General features: G+C 36.2%; 1 protein-coding gene across 1 annotated transcript in view; it reads right to left on the reverse strand.

Moving 5' to 3' along the window:
- Positions 1-2,395: 2,395 nt before the first annotated feature.
- TMEM170B (transmembrane protein 170B) overlaps positions 2,396-22,024 on the reverse strand; it is a 41,877-nt gene continuing 22,248 nt past the window's right edge. Inside the window, exons 2-3 of the mRNA XM_082847835.1 lie at positions 17,387-17,557; positions 2,396-6,791 (exon numbers count right to left, since the gene is read on the reverse strand). Of these exons, the coding sequence (XP_082703961.1) occupies positions 6,661-6,791; positions 17,387-17,557 (302 nt within the window). The 3' untranslated portion in view covers positions 2,396-6,660. The remainder of the gene's footprint in view (positions 6,792-17,386; positions 17,558-22,024) is intronic.

Here is a 22,024-nt window from a genome sequence, read left to right on the forward strand (position 1 = left end):
AAACCGCAAGGACCTAATTCAATTACACTGTTCCTCACCTCTGAATCCCCAGCAATAGGTGTACCAATCCTGAATCTTACTAAATTCACTTTGCGAAAGTATCTTAACTTCCAAGGCACTAAGGCATCATTTAGCTTTTAAAAACTGCACTGTGGTTTACTAAATGATTCATCAGTGGTCTGAGAGTTAACACAATTTGAAAGTGAGTTTTTAATACCTATCAGGTAAACTGTATTTTTGCTGTGTGAATAAAAACATTTTCATTGATTAACTTTAAGGTAAAGTTGATCCCCTCATTCTAGAATGACTAGAATTGAGAGTTAATACTTTACAGTAGGATCCTATGAATTTTACCTAGTTATAGGACTGAAATGAAAAATACTGTGGAATTTTATATTGGTAGAGCTCATGTGTGTGCATGTGTTTGAGAGACGTACAGAACTTTTAAAATTCCTCCACCGTAAATGCATCCGATATCACAAATACCAAGAAAGTGTCAACAATTAGACTATCAACTCATCCAGTATTAAAGTAAATCATTTTTGATTACTTTTCAAACAAGTGCCTCTATTTTGCCTTCTATGGAGAAAACTTTAAAATGTTCCTTCCCAAAGATACTCAGTGATGATGTATAAATACTTTAATTTAAAAACAAAGGAAACTTTTCACCACCAATAGTACTGTCAAGTTATCATTCATTTATACAGGGCTATAAAAATGATGCTTTTTAGAAATTATCAATATGTAACATGTTTAGGAGAAAAAGTGTTATAGTTATGGTGATTATGCATTATAGTTCCTCTTCCTATATATTTATGTAACACTGCTTTCCAGTTTCAGTTACATACGTAAATACAGTTCCCAAATGGGGACAGTCATGTCACCACTGAGGGGAGGTATATACGGGCACAGGATATAATTTAAAAAAACATGCAGGAGGTCCACGCTCTCTTGACTTGCTTATAGTATTTAATTTTCAGCAAGATTATAGCTGCATAACCATAAGGTGTTAAGAACATTCTCTTCTAAACCAGCACTTTTGAGTCTATCAACAAACTGTACATATGTTTAAACTTTACCATATGACATCTGTATGGAAGGGGGAGGAATATTTTTAAGAAACTGCTAAATTAGTTCTCAAAATCAGGAAAGGGTTATTACATAAGTTCAACATATGTGCAATGAATGTAAAGAATGTGAAAATGAGTCCCCTAAGCTCAGGGGAGATGGCTACAGTTCATAGCTTAGTGCTCTCAGAAATCTGGGTGTTTCCACTAATCTAATAGTGTATTAACTGGTATATCTCCACATTTACTGAAAATACTTTATATATTAAGCATTACTTCCTCTAAACAAATTCATAGATACATTTTTAGATAACAACTTCAGCAACCTCCTCAAAAACATTGCATTGCCTACACTGAACAGACATCCTTAAGTTAGTAGGCAAACCTACCACCACACGCACGAAAATGTAGTACGATTTCAAAATGCTTTGTGGTAAGTTTAGTCTCACATATAAAAAAACACTGCATTTTGCAAACATGCACTAAATGTACTCATACAGTGTAGTTTATAGTCTTAACAGAGGGGGAAACTGTGTTCACATAACGCAGGGTGCCTCATCAAGTGTGTCTGTGTTTTTGTGTGTAACCCTCCGACATTTCTTCCTGTCTTTAAACTTCCCTCTGCTATAAATGCTACCACATGTTAGAAAAAGTTAATCAGTTTTTAATCAAATAATGTCCTTTTTATGCTGTAGAGTCTTCCTCCACGATGTTATAAAAAGGACAGGAAGATAAGGGAAATTACTAGTCAATTTTAACCACTGAGATTCTCACCCGATTATTAAAAGAAACAACCGTTTACCCAGTTACCCAAGTGTTGCCAAACTTCTCTGCAATCTAGGTCACTAGAATTTCTTCAGTAACTTTCCACATTCTTCCATCTTAAAAACAAATGGCAACTCTTTGAAGAGTTCTGATTAAGACTTTCTGAGAGAAACATTTGTAATAGTGAGAGTGAAGTAGCTTGAGAACATTTCAGAAAGTCCTCTTAACATCTTGTTACTTCTTGAATTATAAAATGGACATAAATTAAAAATAAAAGTATTTCCTTTTAAGCTACAAACAACAAGTAGGGCTTAAGCACTTTTGGTCCACAGAAGGAGGGACGTGGCAGACACTGCAGCCCAGTTCTGTTCTCACCCCGCATGGTGAAGCCACAGGCTGGGGCGGCGGGAGGTACACAGAGGGAGGGGACACCCCTCCACCCCGAAAGCAAGGAGAGTAAGTTGCATGTAGTGGAGATTCAATGAATATTGGCTGAGTAAATCCAAAAGAAGCAAGCAGGCTAAGGTAAGGGCTAAATCCTGGCTACTTCTCCCTTTCCCTGTTTTAACTAGTAATAAACACAGCCTGATACTGAATCCAGCTTGCCCTGCCATTTCCATTGCCACCAATTCCCAAAAGTGCTCTTAGAGAACTATCTGCTGATTTAAAAACTAAAGAGGTGGAGAGGAGAAGCAACATTATAAGAGAAATTTTTTAGTTTCCATCTTAAAATATATGTAGGGAAAATGTAGAAATGGAAGAAAACAGTTGAATCTTACAAAACAATATATTCAATTGGTATTGCAAAGTGTATTTAAAAAAATTATAATGACTATTGATCATTTACTGTTAAATACTGAGTCGTCTCTTAGTATCCATAGTGGATTGATTCCAGCACCCGCATGGATACCAAAATTTGAGGATGCTTATAGAAAATGGCCATTATAGAAAATGGTGTAGTACTTGCATGTAACCTATGCATATTCTCCCATATACTCTAAACCATCTATTGGTTACTTATAATACCTTATACAATGTAAATGCTATGTAAATGGTGTAAATAGAGTGTAAATGCTATATGAATAGTTGCCTGTGTGGGGCAAATTTATGTTTTGCTTTTTGGAACTTTCTGGAAATTTTTTCTAAATATTTCAGTCCAAGGTTGGTTGAATCCCTGAATGTGGAACCGCAGATATGGAGAGCTGACTGTACTGTTTCGCCATCATAAACAAAAAGTCAACAAGTGGGAGGGCCTGGATTCAAATCTATGTCACGGTATTCCATTTGGTTAATAAACTGAGAAAAATCAGAATTGGGGGAAAAGACAGGACTTAAGCTCTCAGCTAGAAGCAAGATATTCTCCCAACTGTTTTAGGATTTAAATCATCTTGGTAGCTCTTGGGGACTCAAGAGTGGGAACCCCATCTTGGTCATCCTTGTACTTACTACAGAAAATACCAGGTTCAGCACTTTGTACATAGTAGATCCACCAAAAATGTTTACAAAACTGAATTCGCTGGCGTGTAACTGCCAGCTTGGGCACACTGACATGGCAGCCCCACTCTCCTCATCTTAATTAGAGGTTCTCTAAAGACGTTTTCCAAGAACATTTTAAAAACTATTCCTGTTCCTTACATCACAAATATATGATACACAGGGCAGCTCATTTCTTTATTTCTCACTTAAAGTACAAACAAAACCCTCACATTTTGGGGGGGCAGTAGAAATGTATGCTGCAAATACTAAGAAAGTACATTGGGTTACAAACTATAACACTGTTCAGTAAACACTAAGATCTAAAGTAAGAATAATTAACCTGCAAACACTGAATATGGCCACCATTTAGGACTCTCCTTATGTTAACTCCCTGTGTTAACTAATTAACAATTAGTTTGGGCATATAGGCGTCTCTTCTCTGAGGAACTGATTTCACTGTCAGCAATATTTTATTAAGCATTTTTAAAAATAACGAAGTGTAAACTGCAGAGGATTCTCCCCTTCCCTCCTGCATTTTTCACAAAGAAAATTTACTGCTAAGTCACATGTAAATTTTAAGAAGATTTAACCCAAATACATCAATAAGGGCTTTTGTCACATCACAAACAAGGATCTCTACCACTATTAAACCAAGAAAACTTACCCCAAATTAAAAAATCTCAAAGTTCCTTAAACCTATTTAAAAGATCACTCAACTGAGCAAATGTATCAAGTTCTCCACGATAATGTCCAAGTGTTCATTGAACAAAAGCTTTCCAATTAGACTGTATTCATATATAGCAGCTTTATATATATATATGTGTATATAATGATATATGTGTATGTAGATATATATCATTAAATGTTACTTGTCTCTATAAGAAAACCAATAACATTTTAAAAATCTCATCACAGAAACAGCTATTAAGACATTTCATCAATTCACACTATCAACTGCATTTCAAAACATCGAAATAGTAACAGTTGCACAAAATCCCAATGGAAGCAACTAAAAACAACAAAGAAACCAAAAATTCCCCCAAAAGTTAAACACACACACACACACACACACACACACACACACACACACACTCCTCATAACGTAAAGCAACTTGATAATGAGATAACTGCAGGACACTCTACAAACTGATCCACCTTCTCATACTTCATTCTAGAGCAGAAACAGGAGTTTCATTCTCTTTGGTCCATGCAGCCATACACTTAATGTGTCCAAGTTATTTTCTGGCTAATTTCAGATTCTGAACCATGTGTTCCATGTTACCTTACCATGGTAACTTTCTGAAACATAAAATAACCATGTGTTAAAATAAATATTCATTTCTGTAGATCTCAAACCATTTCAACATGTTACTGGTAATTCCTCCCAAAGAATATGAACACTTTAAATTATTGACCAAAGAATTTAAAGAATTTAAAGAATAACCAAAGTAAAGGAAGAACACAATTCAAGTCTAACAGAAAAGGAAAAATCAAATTGACTTGGAAGATTTAGGCCTAAATTTAATTTAGGAAAATGTCAGGAATATAAAGAACACATGAAAACAATTTCAGGCTTGAACATAATAAAAAGAATCAATTTTAAGATTTACTTTAAAGATCTCTAAGAATGCATACTTGCTTCTTGGGTTTTTAAAAACAAATTTCCAAGCCACAGTGTTATTAAACTCCCGCACCGCCCCAAACTGGCTTCCGTACTGGTAAAATACCCCCAGTTCCTCATCGGTGAGTTGTTGATACTACTCAGCTTTTTGGTGGAGAAACGGTGCCGTGGGTAACAAAGGTCTTATTTTGCATGGAACCTAATAGAAACGTATGTTTTTCCAAATTAGGTTATAAAACAGTGAGGCTAGAGTATCAGATTATTGTTTGGATTGTCCTTAACTTATATTTTCCGCAGTTGGCTCTTCCTTTGAGTTACCATATATATAATTGTACCTGGTATTAAAAAAATCTCAGTAGGAGACAAATTCCACCAGGTTCTGTGTTGCCCTTACTTCTTGTACTCTTAAATACAATTACATATTGTCAAAACCTCTTAAAACCTCTAAGGATTTTTTCATTCTAATAAATGTCATCACAGATTCTAGTAAACTTAAATAACAGCATAAAACAAGAGCTGAACAAGTGAAATGAATAACTCAAGTATGCATTCAATACTGTGTTGATATGCTGAGATTTGTTGCCAAATTTTATAATTATTTACTATATTCCCCAATTTTTACTCAGAGAAATTATGATGCTACCACATACCCAAAGTAAGATAGCTTATTACTCTTCCTATATGTTTCTTATCTACAAATGAGGCTTCTTGTTTTCATAGCCTAATTTAGGCCACTCTTTAAATACAGTTAATACTCTAGAATGAAAGACTGCTTATGTTTTGTCAAAAATCAAGGTATATGCAACAAGTGATATAATCCCACTGAGATACTAGTTGTAAAGATGTTTCCTCCATGAGCTACATGGCAAAAACTTTCTTTAGAAGGGTCAAGAATGCAACATGCATTTCAGATTTCTTACAAAATTTATAAGAAAATTTTCAAATTATACTTTTGTGACACACAAGCTACAATCAATGTGTATGACCCATAAAGTTTTTAAATTCATATCAATAGAATGTTTATGTATGAGGGAAACTATTAAAAGAGTGTTACTTAAGTGAGTGAAAAGGATGCACCCTATAAATCTACTTTGAGTCCTTAAAAGAGTTCAGCAGTTTTCCATTAAGTATTATTTTTCACGTAAGTAACAATAATGCCTAATTTATATGAAAGCCCTAAATCCCAGAAACGTTCAACATTAAAAATCAAATAATTTGTCTCCTAGTAAATGATTCGGTATGCAGCACTCATACGGGATTTAGCATTACAAAACAAAAATCTCACTACACCACCTGAATTCATGTCAGATATGTTCACAGCACTCATCTACATCTACACTTGAAAATTTCACATGATCAATGTTAAAAAAAAAAGAAAAGAGTTTGGCACATATGTCAATTCTTCAAAACGTCCCTGTAACTTAACACAACACTGTTAAGAACGATGATTCAACGCCAGTGTTAACCTGATTGGCAGCTAAACAAGGTGCTTTTTCTTGTAGCTTCACGTAGTGTCATGCGCCTTGCCTGGGACGGAGGCACGTAAGGTGCGGTGCGGTAGTGCAATCACTTGAACACCAGAGGGCAATCTTCCCACACAACTCAAGGCCTTATGTTTTGACCTGCTCCTTCCACATTCTTGTACAATTTCATTCCCTTGTTAACAATGCCATTTTCAGAGAATCTGTACATCTGCTTCCTTATGTGAAGTAAGACATGCCCACATAAACCTCAGAGTGTGGCGAGAATCCTTGAAAAGGAGATGATTAATGTCAGTACGGTCTGTCCCACGCCCCACACCAGTGCTTCCAAGGGGGCCATGTTCTTCCCTGCCACTCTGTAAATGCCGGCAACTGCTGCACCTAGACGAGAAAGAGGGAGAGACAAATAACACCTTCATTCATTCTGAGACACGCTACGTGGCTGTAACTTAAAATCTCTTTTCATCTGAGCCAAACAGTAAATCATCAATCATTCTCATTTTATAATTTTCTATGCAAGCGTTCCCATGTGATTGGTAAAAGTCACTCTGCCATACCGCATTTCCCCACAAAACTGAGTAACAGACCTTTCTATTCAACTGCAAAGTATGTATTTATGGTACATGCTGCTTACTTGACATAAAATATGTTCACAAAAAACGAGTAATTCATTATTGTAATCTCTCAGCTGGGTGTTAAATCGGCCAGACCTCATCGGCACTTTCATAAACATATGACACAATATATTGGTAATTATAAATAATAATACAGAAAACCATACAATTTAATATAATTTCTAAATTATCCAAGAAAAAAGTTAATATTAAAGGAATTTTAATTTATTTCAGTAAAATGAACGAATTCTTAAATGTCCCATAAAATATCAGAATTGTGACTAATGTGCTTCACAATCTACCATATAAAATGGTTTCAGTGTTTTAATAAAGCATACAACTGTAAAGTTATTTGGAAACGAGTATCTTGACATCTAATAAAAGTGGAGTATGAACCTGACATCCATCTGTTCTAGGAGAAATTTTTAGATAACGTGCATTTCTGAGAATGAGAGACTCTCAGGAGCTTCAGAGCCCCGAGGCTCGGTTCATCTGATTGCTATAGTATGTATAATGATGTGGTATCTATGAGGCTGATTTTAAAAGTACATTCAGAAATCATAAAAGGAAACATTTAAACTATGGTTATGCCATCTCACAGGTTGAGATGGCCTTACAACCCTTCTCTAGAAAAAACTGTCTATGTATCCTAGAATGATCAAACAAAAAGAACAGAAATAAATTATTTGAAGACACTGAATTATAATTATTTGAGATAGAAATTCTACTCATAAAAATTAGCTAAGAATTAACTCCAGAGTTCACTTAAATTCAAAATATTATATTCCTCCATAGAAGATATAAATAGGAAAAGCAAATTATTAATTTAAGCCAAGGCCTTTCATATACATATTTTAAAGACGGAATTAAAATATATAGTATATTTACAGCATACTGTGTATCTTGACAGGAACTTTATCATCTTAAATATGATACCACTCCTGAGTATTATTACTTAATTTAAAGATGAAAAAAACAGAGGTTCAGAGAGTTTCATTTACTAGCCCAAGGAAATATAGTAAGTACAGAGCTGGAATTTCAATCCTGGTTAGTCTGGCTATAAATTTCCAAATCATTCTATCATTTCACATTTACACCTAGTGAAAAAGAGAATAAGGACTTCATAAAATAATGAAGTAACTGATAATCATCTCAATACTAAATAAAACTCCTAGTAGCACCAACATTTACTTAATCAATTAATAAACTTCACTAGTATAATTAATCATATCCTCAAATTTTAGAATTGGATAACATTCTGAAAATATTTTAAAGATCTTAGCCTTCTTTGTTATCAGAAATTATGTTAAAATAAACCTGAGAAATACTGTCTTTACTTTGGGTTCACCCTAGATTTCCATGACTATCTTCAATTTTAAAAACTACAATTTGGCCTCCATTTCTCCAGCATTAAATTTTCAAAAATGATCCAAAAGGTGAAAAACATAGCAATTACTAGCTCAGGCTGCCTGGGAAGTGCCAGTTTGTTAATTCAAACATCTCATGCTTATATAAAGTTAAGAGCATGGATTTTGGAGCTAGACTTGTGGGTTAAAATCCAAGCTCCACTAATTAGTAGCTGTGTTACACTGAGCAATCACTTAACCTCCCTGTGCCTTATTTCTTCAACTGTAAAATGGGTGGGTTTGAAGATAATACTTGGAAAGTGCTTAAAATAGTGTCTGGTCGCAGTATGTACTCCAAATTTTGGTTAGTAGTTGTTGCAGTAGTAAATGATAAAGGAATTTCCAATCAGTGATTCATCATTCAATAAATGGTGTGGAACAACTGATAGCCACTTGGAAGAAATAAATTTAGGTCCCTACTTCACACCACTCCCCAGAGTAAATTCAGACGGGTTAAAAACCTAGACGTTAAAAGCAAATAAATAAGATGAATTTCACTTTGGAAGGCTTGCTGTTTGAGGAATAACTTACAAAACCACCAATAACCCACTTTTCTTTATACTCTTTCAAGAAACAGAGGATAAGATCTTCAACCCTATAATGTAAGGGGAGAAAAACCACTGTAAAACTCCAGAGTTTCCAAAATCAAGAGAGATATTTATAGTGTTATACAGAAAATAAAACGAACTACTGTTTTCCACCCAGCAGATAATCAGGAACCAATTTGTAAGTTACAACTTCCCTTCAAAAGAAGCAGATTTACACTAGCTCCCATTGCACTATATCATTTCACAACCCAGAAGCACTAGTCAGAAAAGACTGTTCCAGTGGAACTCTTAATCGAAAAGATCTGAAAGAAAACAATTTTGTGTGCCTATTAAATGATTTTGGAAACACTGCTATTAAATATTGAGCAGATATGAAGGAGTATTTATAAAATACGTGTAGACTGTTAAAAAAAACACACAACAAATTCCCAAGTACCACCATCCAACTGAAGAAAAGAACATTACTATTTCATTTGAGGTTCCAGTGCAGTCTCCACAGTCACATCCCATTCCCTCCCAAATTTGGTTTTTATCATTCCTTTGCTTTTCTTCAGCTTTACTGCCTGCCTATATCCTAAGATATCTGTTATTTAGTTTTTTTAATAAATGAATTTTATATAAATTGATACTCTAAGTATTTTGGAATTTTTGGCTTAAGGTTATATTCAGAAAATTATCCATCTTGTTGTATACAGCAGTAATTCATACATTTCCAATGTTGTACAGAATTCCATGTATGAATATACCACAACTTATTTATCCATTCTACTGGGGATGACATCGTTTCTAGTCCTTAACAATGACAAACTCTGCTTCTGTGAACATCCTTGTAACATGACCTCTGGCACACATACGCAATCACGAGTTTCTCTACAACGTGGGTAAAAAGCAGAATGGCTCAGTCCTATGTTATGGGCATTTTCAACTTTACTAGGTAATGCCAACTTGTTTTCCTAAGTAATTGTACCAATTTATATCCCAGTTACTCCATATCCTCAGAAGCAGTTGATATCTTTAAAAAAATTTTTTGTCAATCTGGCAGGTGAGAGATGTTATCTCTGCAATTAATTTGGGTTTCCCTGATTTTTAATGTCATTGAGTTTTCCTCACATATTCTTCACATTTGGCCATTAGGGTTTCTACTTCTATGAAATGTTTGTCAAATCTTTTGTCCATTTTTCTAGTGGATTGTCATTTTCTTATTTGATTCATAGGGTTTTTAAAATACAGTTTGGATATTAATCTTTTTACATTTATATAAGCTAACAAATATCTTCCCCCAATTTGTGCTTTAGTTTTCACTCCTGTTAAGATGTATTTTGCTGAACAACAGCCAGTTGAAGGAGTACAAATATTGTGATCGTTATTTTCTTGGTGAAGTGTGTGCAAGAATGAAGAAGGCAGAAGTGTATGGGGTGCCTGAAATAAATGAAACATGTTTGGAGCTGCCACTGTGAACAACAGCAGAAGGTATCAATTAGAAATATGTAAAGATTCCCAAAGTATTAAGGAGCTAGAGAAGACTGGCATAGCAAAGATGAAGTGGAGAAAGCAATTCTGCTGAGCTGAGCTGAGCTGAAGGTAAATAACAGATGTAAACCTGCAAGGACAAGGGTGACTAGGAGAAGAGTCACCAGTGACAGAGATGTCCATATACAGCAACATAAAGTGTCTGCAGAGAGGTGGACCACTGAAAAGTGATTTGATCTGCCCTCCACATTCCTGAGAGAACGCAAATATAAAGGTTAAGGCAGATTTGGTTCTAATGGTGTTGATTCTCTGTTTGTGTAGTCAGATCAGGGGTCAGCAAACTATGATCCACAGGTCCAGTCTGACTCACCACCTGTTTTTGTACAGCATGTGAGCTAAGAATGGTTTTTACATTTTTAAATGGTTTAAAAAAATCAAAAATAATAATATTTCATGATACATAAAAATTATATGAAATTCAAACTTTAGTGTCCATAAATAATGTTTTATTTGCATACAGCCGTAGTCATTTCTGATACTGAACTATCTTTGCACTCCTAGGATAACATTCTTAAAGTAAATGAACCTATACTTTTCCATCCTTCTGTAGTCTTCAACTTGTTTAGCAACAAGATTACTTTGATCCAGCAAATATGCTGTGCACAGTTTTTAATCTTTCCATTTCCTGCAATAATTTGGAAAAAATAGGAACTGTTCCCTGAAAATTTGGTAGAACTCATCTGTAAACCTCATTTGAGCCTGGACTTCTTTTGGGAGGAGGAGTCTTCAACATTTCAATTGTTTAAACATACTTATTGTATTATTCATATTTTCTCTTTCTTCTTATGCCAATTTTAGCAACTTATATTTAGGAATATATAACTGTTTACAAAACTGTCATTTTTATAATCCTTTATTCTACCTTTATTATTGAGTCTGTAGTTCTCTCTTCTATGTTGTTCCATATTTTACTTTTCTGCCTTAACTATTTTAGAGTTACGGCAGCAATCTATTCACCTTATTATCTTTCCAGAAAACCAGTTTTTTGCTTTGTTATTAATCTCTCATAAACTCAACTTAAAAAACTTAAATGCATTTCTCTATAAATAATATATATATATAATAAAACTAAACAATGTAATTAAAAAAGATACCATGCACAACAACCGTAACATAATAAGAGTTTAGGAATTAACTTAATCAAAATATACAATCCTCCTATTGAAAAAAAACACTTTTAAACTCTAACAAAAGATGTAGAAAATGATCTGAACAAATGGAGATATATTACATGTTCCTGGGTGGGACTTAATTTAATATGTCAATTCTTCCCAAATTAACCTCTACAATCAATTAAATCCTCATAAAAATAACAGTTATACTTTTTGAGGAACTCAGTAGACATATTCTAAAATTTATATGAAAGAATAAAGGTCCATGAATAGTTATGTTAACTTTGAGAAAGAAAAGAAATGAGAGGGACCAGCCCTACCAGATATTAAGAAATACTACAAAATAATAGAGACAAAAAAATGAGGCCTTGCTGCAAGAACAGATAAAAAGACTAACAAACCAGAACAGAATTTGAAGGCAGGTCCATGTACCTTGAGAACACAGTACACAAAAAAGGATGAATCAATGGATATTTTTTAGTGACGTGGTAAAAATTGACTTACTACATGGGAGGAAAAAAAAAATACACATGGAATCCTATCTAATTCCAAACACAAAGATAGACTCTAGACCAGAAGGCAAATTATGACCTGAATGTCAGACATCTGTTTTTGTAAATAAAGTTTTATTGGAAAAAGCCATGCCTATTCATTTACCAATGTCTATGGCTGCTTTTATGCCCTAATGGCAGAGCAGAATAGTAGTGACACAGACACTCTGGCCTGCAACGTTTAAAATAGTTACTGTCTGGCCTTTTAAGAAAATGTTTGCTCAGTCCTGCTCTAGATAAATTAAAGACTTTAATACAAAGGTAAAACTATAAAATTAACAAAAGAAAATATATCAGAGTATCTTTTGACCTTGGTGTGGAGGAGAACTTCTTAAATAAAATTCTAAATTAGGCAAAAAGACTCTTTAAGCTGATTATATAGAATAAAGATTTCTACTCAATAAACAACATCATGGATGAAGGTACTGATAAAAGACAGAGAAGTTATTTGCAAAGTTCAAAACCAATAAGACACCAATACATCTAAGAAACATCTATTGTTTAATAAAAAAACAAGAACCCCAAAAGAAAAGCACAGAATTTAAAGAAGCAATTTGTAGAAGAAATCTAAAAATATGATAAGAATAGAAAGAGATGTTCAAATTCATTAGTAATCAGAGAAATGCAAATTAAACCAACAAAGAGGTGTCACTTTAACCCTCAGACTCGCTAAAATTAGACAGCAATACAATGCCAAGCAATGGCATTATAGAGAAACCCATTTCCTCCCAATTCTGGTATTAACTATCAGTACTAACTGAAATGAAAAATCACTCTATTCTGGAAATAAAAATCTAAGAGGGGGCTTCCCTGGTGGCGCAGTGGTTGGGAGTCCGCCTGCCAATGCGGGGGGCGTGGGTTCGTGCCCCGGTCCGGGAGGATCCCACGTGCCGCGGAGCGGCTGGGCCCGTGGGCCATGGCCGCTGGGCCTGCGCGTCCGGAGCCTGTGCCCCGCAACGGTGAGAGGCCCGCGTACCGCAAAAAAAAAAAAAAAAACTAAGAGGTAGTAAAATATAATAGATATGTATCTATATTCAGTCAGCCATCATGTGCTGAACTGAATATACAGCTGTGATCGTGCTATAGCACTCACAAAATACATTAAGAAAATAAATGCAGTTAAATATTCACAGTGGCTAGTTTTCTTAATTCAAGTGTTTGCAGGTCAAAAAGTTAGCCAGAAGAAATTTATATGTTTTATTGTTAACCTGCATACAAATTTTTACTTGAAATTGTGTCAGACATATTTGTAAGGATTTTTAAATATAACACTGTGGTTTCCAAAATCATTAGCTTATTTTATTCCTGACTGAACTGAAAGCAGGTAATATGTAGATACACATCATTAGGGAAGTAGAATCATGTTCTCTTTAAAATTTCACAATAATTTACAGCAATAAACACACATACAACACACATACTACTTTTGACTTGGGAACAAGCTGCTCCTTCTTCCTTCCTCCTCTGTTTACGGTTCCACAGTTGTAGCAGTGGCCCACATCAAGAATGTCAGCAGTCCCTTTCATGTCTCTTTGTATGCCACCACAGTGAATAACAACTAATTTGGATTTTTCCCTTTGCCACAGTCCTGACACCAACTCCTTTTCCAACCCACCGCCACTAGTCTAGTTCAGATCTAGCCTCAATTCAGATCACAGTTAATGCCTCAACTCCTCTTCTTTCCCCTTTTTCCTCCCTTCTTCCCTCCCCCCACTTTCTTCCTTCCTTTCCTCTGTGCTTCCTCCCTTACTACATCCATCTATCCAACCAGTATTTTCTGAGTATCTGTTCTATTCCAGGTACTGTTTTATTGTTGGAGATTCAGCAGTGATGAAGACAGACAAGGTCCCTGCCCTTTCAGAGTTTCTTCTTGGTTCTTTCTTCACATATATTCTACATTCAGCCATAAAATAGATTTTCCTATTGAATTGCTTTGCCCCTTTCCAACCCCATTCTAAAATATCTAGTTGTTTTCCATGACCCACAGAATAAAGTCCAGACTCTGGCTGGCCGTCCAAGACCCTTGAGGATCTGGCTCTTTCCAGTTGACTTTCCTGCTACTCCACTCTGCACATTCGGTGCTTCAGCGAAATCTGATTTCTTGTTTTAAACTCTACCTATGGCAAAATGAATGAAGTACCACATGAGAAATTTACAGGTTGAATGCAGCACAAAGAAAACCTAACGCAAGATAACACACAAAAACCAAATAGTAAATGAAGACAGGACGAGGAAATAGACTACTCCCTACTTCCCACAACTATTTTATGACTGTCTTATTTGTGCCACAGGACAAACCCAGAGACGTGGGAACAGGGCTCTCCCCTCAAGGCAAGGCATGCTGATCACTCTGGGAAAAGGTGACTGTGGGACACAGAAGGAGGGAGGCCTTGGAGCCATGGAAGAAAAGGACTTCCTCTCATCTCTGGGGCTAAGAATGAACTTAGAAAGGAAGAGGCCCTCGGTGGCGAGTCTTGAAGCAGATCCAGCAGCGACAGCCAGCTACCCTAGCCTCCCAGAAGCCGGCCAGAGTGAACAGCAACAGAAGCTCTGCTGTTCACCTGCAGTGACGAGACTACACAGCAAAGAGAAGCACCAGTGTCCGGCAGAACCACACGAAGGAAGCGGCTGAGGGCCCTCCAGGCTCAACAGGATGCATCTAAGTTCTAGCTCATCTAGCACAGCAGAACCCAGGCTGGAGTTGGGGCCTAAGTACAGCGCTAAGAGGAGAAGGTCAGAGGGAGTGAACCTGAGGGCTGTAGGACACGCACATAAGGCAGCACAGTAGAAAACTTGCAGACAGCTGGAGGACACCGTAAAGTGGCTAATTTCTAGTAGGCCAGGGGAGACTCATGTCATAATAATTTGTGTTTAAGAAGGAAGTGCACTATTATGGTCAATTAATCTGCATACGACAGAGGAGGCAAGAATATAAAATGGAGAAATTCAAAAAGTGCTGCTGGGAAAACTGGACTGCTACATGTAAAAGAATGAAATTAGAACCTTCTCTACCACCATATACAAAAATAAACTCAAAATGGGTTAAAGACCTAAATGTAAGACTGGATACTATAAAACTCCTACAGGAAAACATAGGCAGAACACTCTTCGACATAAATCGCAGCACGAGTTTTTTGGATCTGTCTCCTAAAGTAATGGCAGCAAAAGCAAAAACAAACAAATGGGAACTAATTAAACTTAAAAGCTTTTGCAGAGCAAAGGAAACCATAAACAAAATGAACCAACAACCTATGGAATGGGAGAAAATATCTTCAAACGATGTGACTGACAAGGATTGATTTCCAAAATATACAAACAGCTCATACAGCTCAACATCAAACAAACAAACAACCCAATCAGAAAATGAGCAGAAGACCTAAATAGGTATTTTTTCAAAGAAGACATACAGATGGCCAATTAGGCATATGAAAAGATGCTCAACATTGCTAATTATTAGAGAAATGCAAATCAAAAATATAATGAGGTATCACCTCACACCAGTCAGAATGGCCATCATCAAAAAGTCTACAAATAATAAATGCTGGAGAGGGTGTGGAGGAAAGGAAACTCTCCTACACTGTTGGTGGGAATGTACATTGGTACAGCCATTATGGAGAACAGTATGGAGTTTCTTTAAAACACTAAAAATAGAGTTACCATATGACTCAGCAATTCCATTCCTGAGCATATATCCGGAGGAAAGTCTAATTTAAAATGATACATGTACCCCAATGTTCATTATAGCACTATTTACAAGAGACAATACATGGAAGCAACCTAAGTGTCCATGGACAGATGAATGGATAAAGATGTGGTATATATACACAATGGAATATTACTCAGAATAAAAAAGAATGAAATAATGCCATTTGCAGCAACATGGATGAACCTAGCGATGATCATACTAAGTGAAGTCAGACAGAAAAAGACAAATATCATATGATATCACTTATATGTGGAATCTAAAAAAAATGATACAAATAGACTTATTTACAAAACAGAAACGCACTCACAGATGTAGAAAGTAAAGTTATGCTTACCAAAGGGGAAAGGGGGGGAAGGGATAAATTTGGAATTTGGTATTAACAGATACACACTACTATATATAAAATAGTTAAACAACAAAGACCTACTGTATGGTACAGGGAGCTATATTCAATATCTTGTAATAACCTATAATAGAAAAGAATTTGAAAAAGAATACATATATATGTATAACTGAATCACTTTGCTGTATACCTGAAACATTGTAAATCAACTATACATCAATAAAAAAATTAAAAACTTTAAAACCCAAGAATTTGAAAGGAAAAAAAACATGTAATTGCTACTTCTAAACTTCCAACTGTTCTTAAAATATAAATAAACCAATTTGTCCTGAAATTTATTAAAATGATTAAAAATTAAGACTATGTGAAATAACAATAACTAAAGCTTAAAAAATATTTTAAGTATGTCAAAATTAGAATTTATTCCAATTTTAATTTCCTGGTTTTAAAGAAGGCAAATTATCTGTAATATATTTAGAATATTCTTTTAAAAAAAGAAGGAAGTGCACTTTTATTTTGTAGTCACAGGCAGATGACATCAAGGACCTAAGAGCTATATCTTCACTTTTTTTTTGTTTTTTGGGTTCTTTTTGCAGTACGCGGGCCTCTCATTGTTGTGGCCTCTCCCGTTGCGGAGCACAGGCTCCGGACGCGCAGGCCCAGCGGCCATGGCTCACGGGGCCAGGGACTCCGCGGCATGTGGGATCTTCCCGGACCGGGGCACGAACCTGTGTCCCCTGCATCGGCAGGCGGACTCTCAACCACTGCGCCACCAGGGAAGCCCTATCTTCACTTTTTTTAAATGACAATTATCACTGGCATATTTGTGTGCCTACCTCTCTCCCTTACCACATAATGAGCTCCTTTAAAGCAGAAACTACATCCACTATAAGATAAATTTTCCCACGAACTGCTTTACCTCTTGACAATTTCTACAAGCTTTTCCATTTCCCCAAAACCTTCCATAATGAGTATTCATACAACAGAAGTACCAAAACTATCTGTTCAGTAATTAAGCGAACTTATCTTTACCTTCTAGATGAAGTGTGGTTAGTGCTGAAAAATATTCTACATGAAAGATTACACTGTTGCATTTACAATAAGAATAAAGTTACCAAAACTGTAAGTGCATATAAAATTATGTGCTTAAAATTAAATCAACTTACTAGTAATCATTGCTCCAGTCACGGAAGCCAGAAATCCGATGCTGACTGCAATGACAGAGATTACTCTCCCCTGCCGATGCCTCTGTAGCATCACGAACATCAACACTCCTGCAGCACCATGGACAAACAGAGAGGAGAAGAGAGCCCAGAGGAAGATCCAGTACCACATCTCTGAAAGGAAAAGCAAAATGTTAATAATTCTGTTGAAAAACATCTTAGAAAATCCAGTTTAACAAATAGTGAGCACCTATGGTCTGGAAAAAGGTTAAATGAGATAACAGATTAAAAACATGCCTCGTACAGGACTTGATACATAGTAGTACTAAATAAATTTTAACAGTTATCATCATCACTAATGCTTGATGGGGAAGTCATTCCCTCCATGACTTCAGAAGGTCAAAGCCTCTAATTTCCTCTAAATGTGCCCATCATATAGCTATAATCTATTAATTTCTCTAATAAACCCTCATGTCTGCAAATCTCTTGCAATAAATTATATAAGTTAATTAACTGCTGTTAGATATATAATTTTCTATCTTCTATACTAAGTGCCCAGACATTTTTAAAAACTACCACTTAATTCAAATAATAAGTACAATAAGTATAAAAACTATCTGTTCAATAAATAAATGAACTGATCTTTACCTTCAGAATTCAGAAATAAGTCAGTGATTTTTATCTTTTATGATTTTAAGAATTTCAGGCCATTTCCCTCTTGGCTCTCACCTTTACATACTAAAGAATCAGTCAGAATTTTTTTAATGCTTTGTCTCTCAAGTCGTATGCTAGTCCTTAGCAGGAACTCCTCAAGCTCTATCACTCTTTCTTCAATGTAGTCTCAGTTACTGTTCATTGAAGCCTGGTTTACAGACAATTGATGAGCATGCCTTTCATTCTCTCTCTTTCTGGCTGAATGGTGGTTGCCAAGGACTTGGGGGAGAGGGAAATGGGGGACTTCTTATTTTAAAATGGCTACAAACACAAGGGATCTTTGTGGCAATGGAACTGCTCTGTATTTTGACTGTGGTGGTGGATACATATACAAGTGATAAAACTGTACAGAACTAAACACACGCACACACAAATGAGTACAGGTATACAAGCAACACTTGTGGAATCTGAAAAAGGTTGGTGGGTTCTATCAATGTCAATATTCCTGGTTTTGATATTATACAGCAGTTTTCCAAGATGTTCCCATTGGGTAAATGGGGTAAAGGGCACGTGGGTTTTCTCTATACTATTTCTTACAACTGCATGTGAATCTACAATTATCTCAAAATTAAAAGTTTAATTTTTAAGAAGAGAGGATATATAGAAAACAGATTTTTTAAAAAATCAGTTTCAGCCTGCTAAATTCTTAAGAATTGACACTTAGAATGGACTTATAATTTGAAATCATTTCAAGGAAGAGACATCTGATATATTTTTCTGTGTTAAAGTACCATGCATGCTTCTCTATGGCATAAGAGAGAGATGCTGGTGATTAAGGAAAAACAGACAAAGCTTGCCTTTTAGAGGTCTTTCTCTTCCAGCTTTCAGAGAAGTAATGCTTTCACACTGTCACTCCCAAACAAATAGCTTCAATTTATAAAAAATAAAGACAAAAATGCTTAACTTGCCCTGAAGAATATTTATATTTTAAAAGATATAATTTTCCAGAGTGACCCTAACAAAGCGAGACTATGATACAGCAATAACAGGGGGGGAGGGATGCTCATCAAGGCGGTTCTGAGATGAGACAGGCGCTGGAACAGGCACCTGCTCTTAATAAGAGCAGCCATTTGCCTTGATCCCCAGTCCTGCTTCTCACCAGGGCTACCCCCAAAAGCACTTTTATTTGTTGTCCTTATAATACAGGTAGAGTGAAAATTTTCTTGACTATATGTAACACTATGAACAGGGATTATCTGACATTATAAGTAATGTTGTTTGCCTACTGACTATATAGGTATAGTCAGTATACCTAATAATTAGGAAAATTAAGTCTAATGTCTTATAAATCCCCAAGCTATCAAAGAATTATACAACTGAAACAGAATCTCAAATGGTCCTCTAATGTCCAATCCAGGATTATCCCTCAAGCAGACTGAGCACAATCTGCCCAAACTCAAATTTATTTTTATGTTTCTTTGTTTTTCTTAATCACACTATTTATCATGGAAAAAAAACCGAATGCTGCTGAGAATATCTACAATTAATTTAGGTTCCATGTTGTTACTACTTTTTTTTTTTTGCGGTACGCGGGCCTCTCATTGTTGTGGCCTCTCCCGTTGCGGAGCACAGGCTCCGGACGCGCAGGCTCAGCGGCCATGGCTCATGGGCCCAGCCGCTCCGCGGCATGTGGGATCTTCCCGGACCCGGGCACAAACCCGTGTCCCCTGCATCGACAGCGGACTCTCAACCACTGCGCCACCAGGAAAGCCCGTTACTACTATTTTAAATTACCTGATAGATCAATACAACCATGTCAGTGAACAGGGCCTCTGAAGACCTGGTTCTACTCCAGATAAACAAGTCTAAGGTCCGACTCACTATTGGCAAACGCAGCACACCTGGAGAACCGCAGGAGCCTAAGTGTAGAGCGAAGACAGATGCCCCAGGGCCCTAGAGAAAGAACAGTTGCTAAGAACGGGAGAGGAGTATGACAACCTTTTCTTAACTTGTGCAGGCTTGTACGGCTAACGTGAACACCCAGAAGCCCAGTTTTCTCTTTCCACCCATATCCCACCTAATCCAAGCTTCTTGCAACTAAGCAACAATAAAAGGATGAAGCCAGAGGGAGAGTTTGCTGGTGCTAAACAAAATACAAAATGAGAAATTAAAAATACACTTACAAAACAGAAACCTTGAAGCATGCCGTCCATTCAATTACCGTAATTCACTGAAAGGAGATATTCCGTCTTCATTAAAGCCCTTTCATTATTTTTCCCTATTCAAGGCTGTCCATAATCTTCATCTTAAACTGAATTGTTGCAGTGTGTTTGTTTACTTTTAGTGGGATAAGAGGCAGAGGAGTAGTGATTTGTTCCAGTCTCCAAACAATTCTAGAAATAGCCCTGATCCCAATCTGTATCTCTCTCTCAGCCCTGGATGCCAAGTCACTAAAAATTATCTTCTGTGCTTTTGTTTGTTTGTTTTGTTTTTTTGCGGTACGCAGGCCTCTCACTGCTGTGGCCTCTCCCGTTGCGGAGCACAGGCTCTGGACGTGCAGGCTCAGCGGCCATGGCTCACGGGCCCAGCCTCTCCGTGGCATGTGGGAAACTTCCCGGACCGGGGCACGAACCTGTGTCCCCTGCATTGGCAGGCGGACTCTCAACCACTGCGCTACCAGGTAAGCCCTCTTCTGTGCTTTTGATTTTAATCTTTGGACAAAATTATTTATGAGAAATAAATTTCTCTAGATATCTAGAATATATTAACTAAGTAAAAACAAATCAAAGAATGGTACATATTGTATGATCCTTTTTGTTCAAAAATTATAGGTACAGAGAAACACATAAACAGATTCTAACAATGGCTATCTTTTAAAGATAAGAGAGGAGATGGGTTATATTATTTTATTCTTTACTGATTATTTTTTAGCAACCAGCCTGTTTTTTGTTTTTTGTTTTTTTACTTTACTGCAGATACACTGTCTTTAAAAGATAGTTTTTCATTCTAGAATTCATCAAAGGAGAACATGCTCAATGAAGCCAATGCTTCTCAACCCAGACTGCTCACAAGAATTACCCACAGAGCAACTAAAACTATCACTTGAGGGGGGACCTAGACAATTATATTTTCATCAACTCTACCAGATAATCATGACATGCAGTAAAGACAGAAATCACCACTCTAGGCTAAGGTTACATAAAAGGTACTTACTAAAAAAATCCAAAAGTCATAAAAACAACAAAACCTATCTCAATAGACAAACACTAAACATAATTTTTAATCCTCTATAGCATATCTAACCCTTCTAACAAAATCATTAGCAAATAGATACTGAACATTTATATGTATTCAACATACTCTAAGCCTCAAGGTGAAAATAACAAACCAGTAAGACTAAATTTGGGGGCTGTTCATAATTTCTATCTTCTTTATAGAAATGGTCCTCATTATATGTTTAAATAATCTGTGTTCAAATTTGTTTATCTCAAGTTTGTTTTTTCATTCCAGCAAATCTAAGGTGAGGCAATCGCTCCCCTTAGTTTCCAACACCAGTGACTTCTCAGTTTGGGGATGTGTCCCACACAGGCAGCTTATTAAACTCTCAGGGAGGTGATGCATTTATAATTTGAAAAAATCCCCTAGATCAGGGATTGGCAAAGTATGGACCATGAGTCCTATCTGACCACCAACTGTTTCTGTACAGTCTGCGAGCTGACAATGGTTTTTACATTTTGAAATGGTTGAAGAAAACCCAGAAGAACAATATTTCATGACACGTAGAAAGTACACAGAATTCAAATTTCAGTGTCCATAAAGTTTTCCTGGAACACAGTCATACTCATTCATATTGTCGATGGCTACTTTCATGCTACGATGGCAGAACTGAGTAGTTATGACAGAGGCCACGTGGCCCACAAAGCTGAAAATATTTACTGCGGTTACTATATATATGCTGAGTATGTTAAATACTGGTCCTTTATAGAA

Source organism: Leucopleurus acutus, assembly GCF_964270905.1.
Source record: "Leucopleurus acutus genome assembly, chromosome: 10".
Classification (NCBI taxonomy): Eukaryota; Metazoa; Chordata; class Mammalia; order Artiodactyla; family Delphinidae; genus Leucopleurus; species Leucopleurus acutus.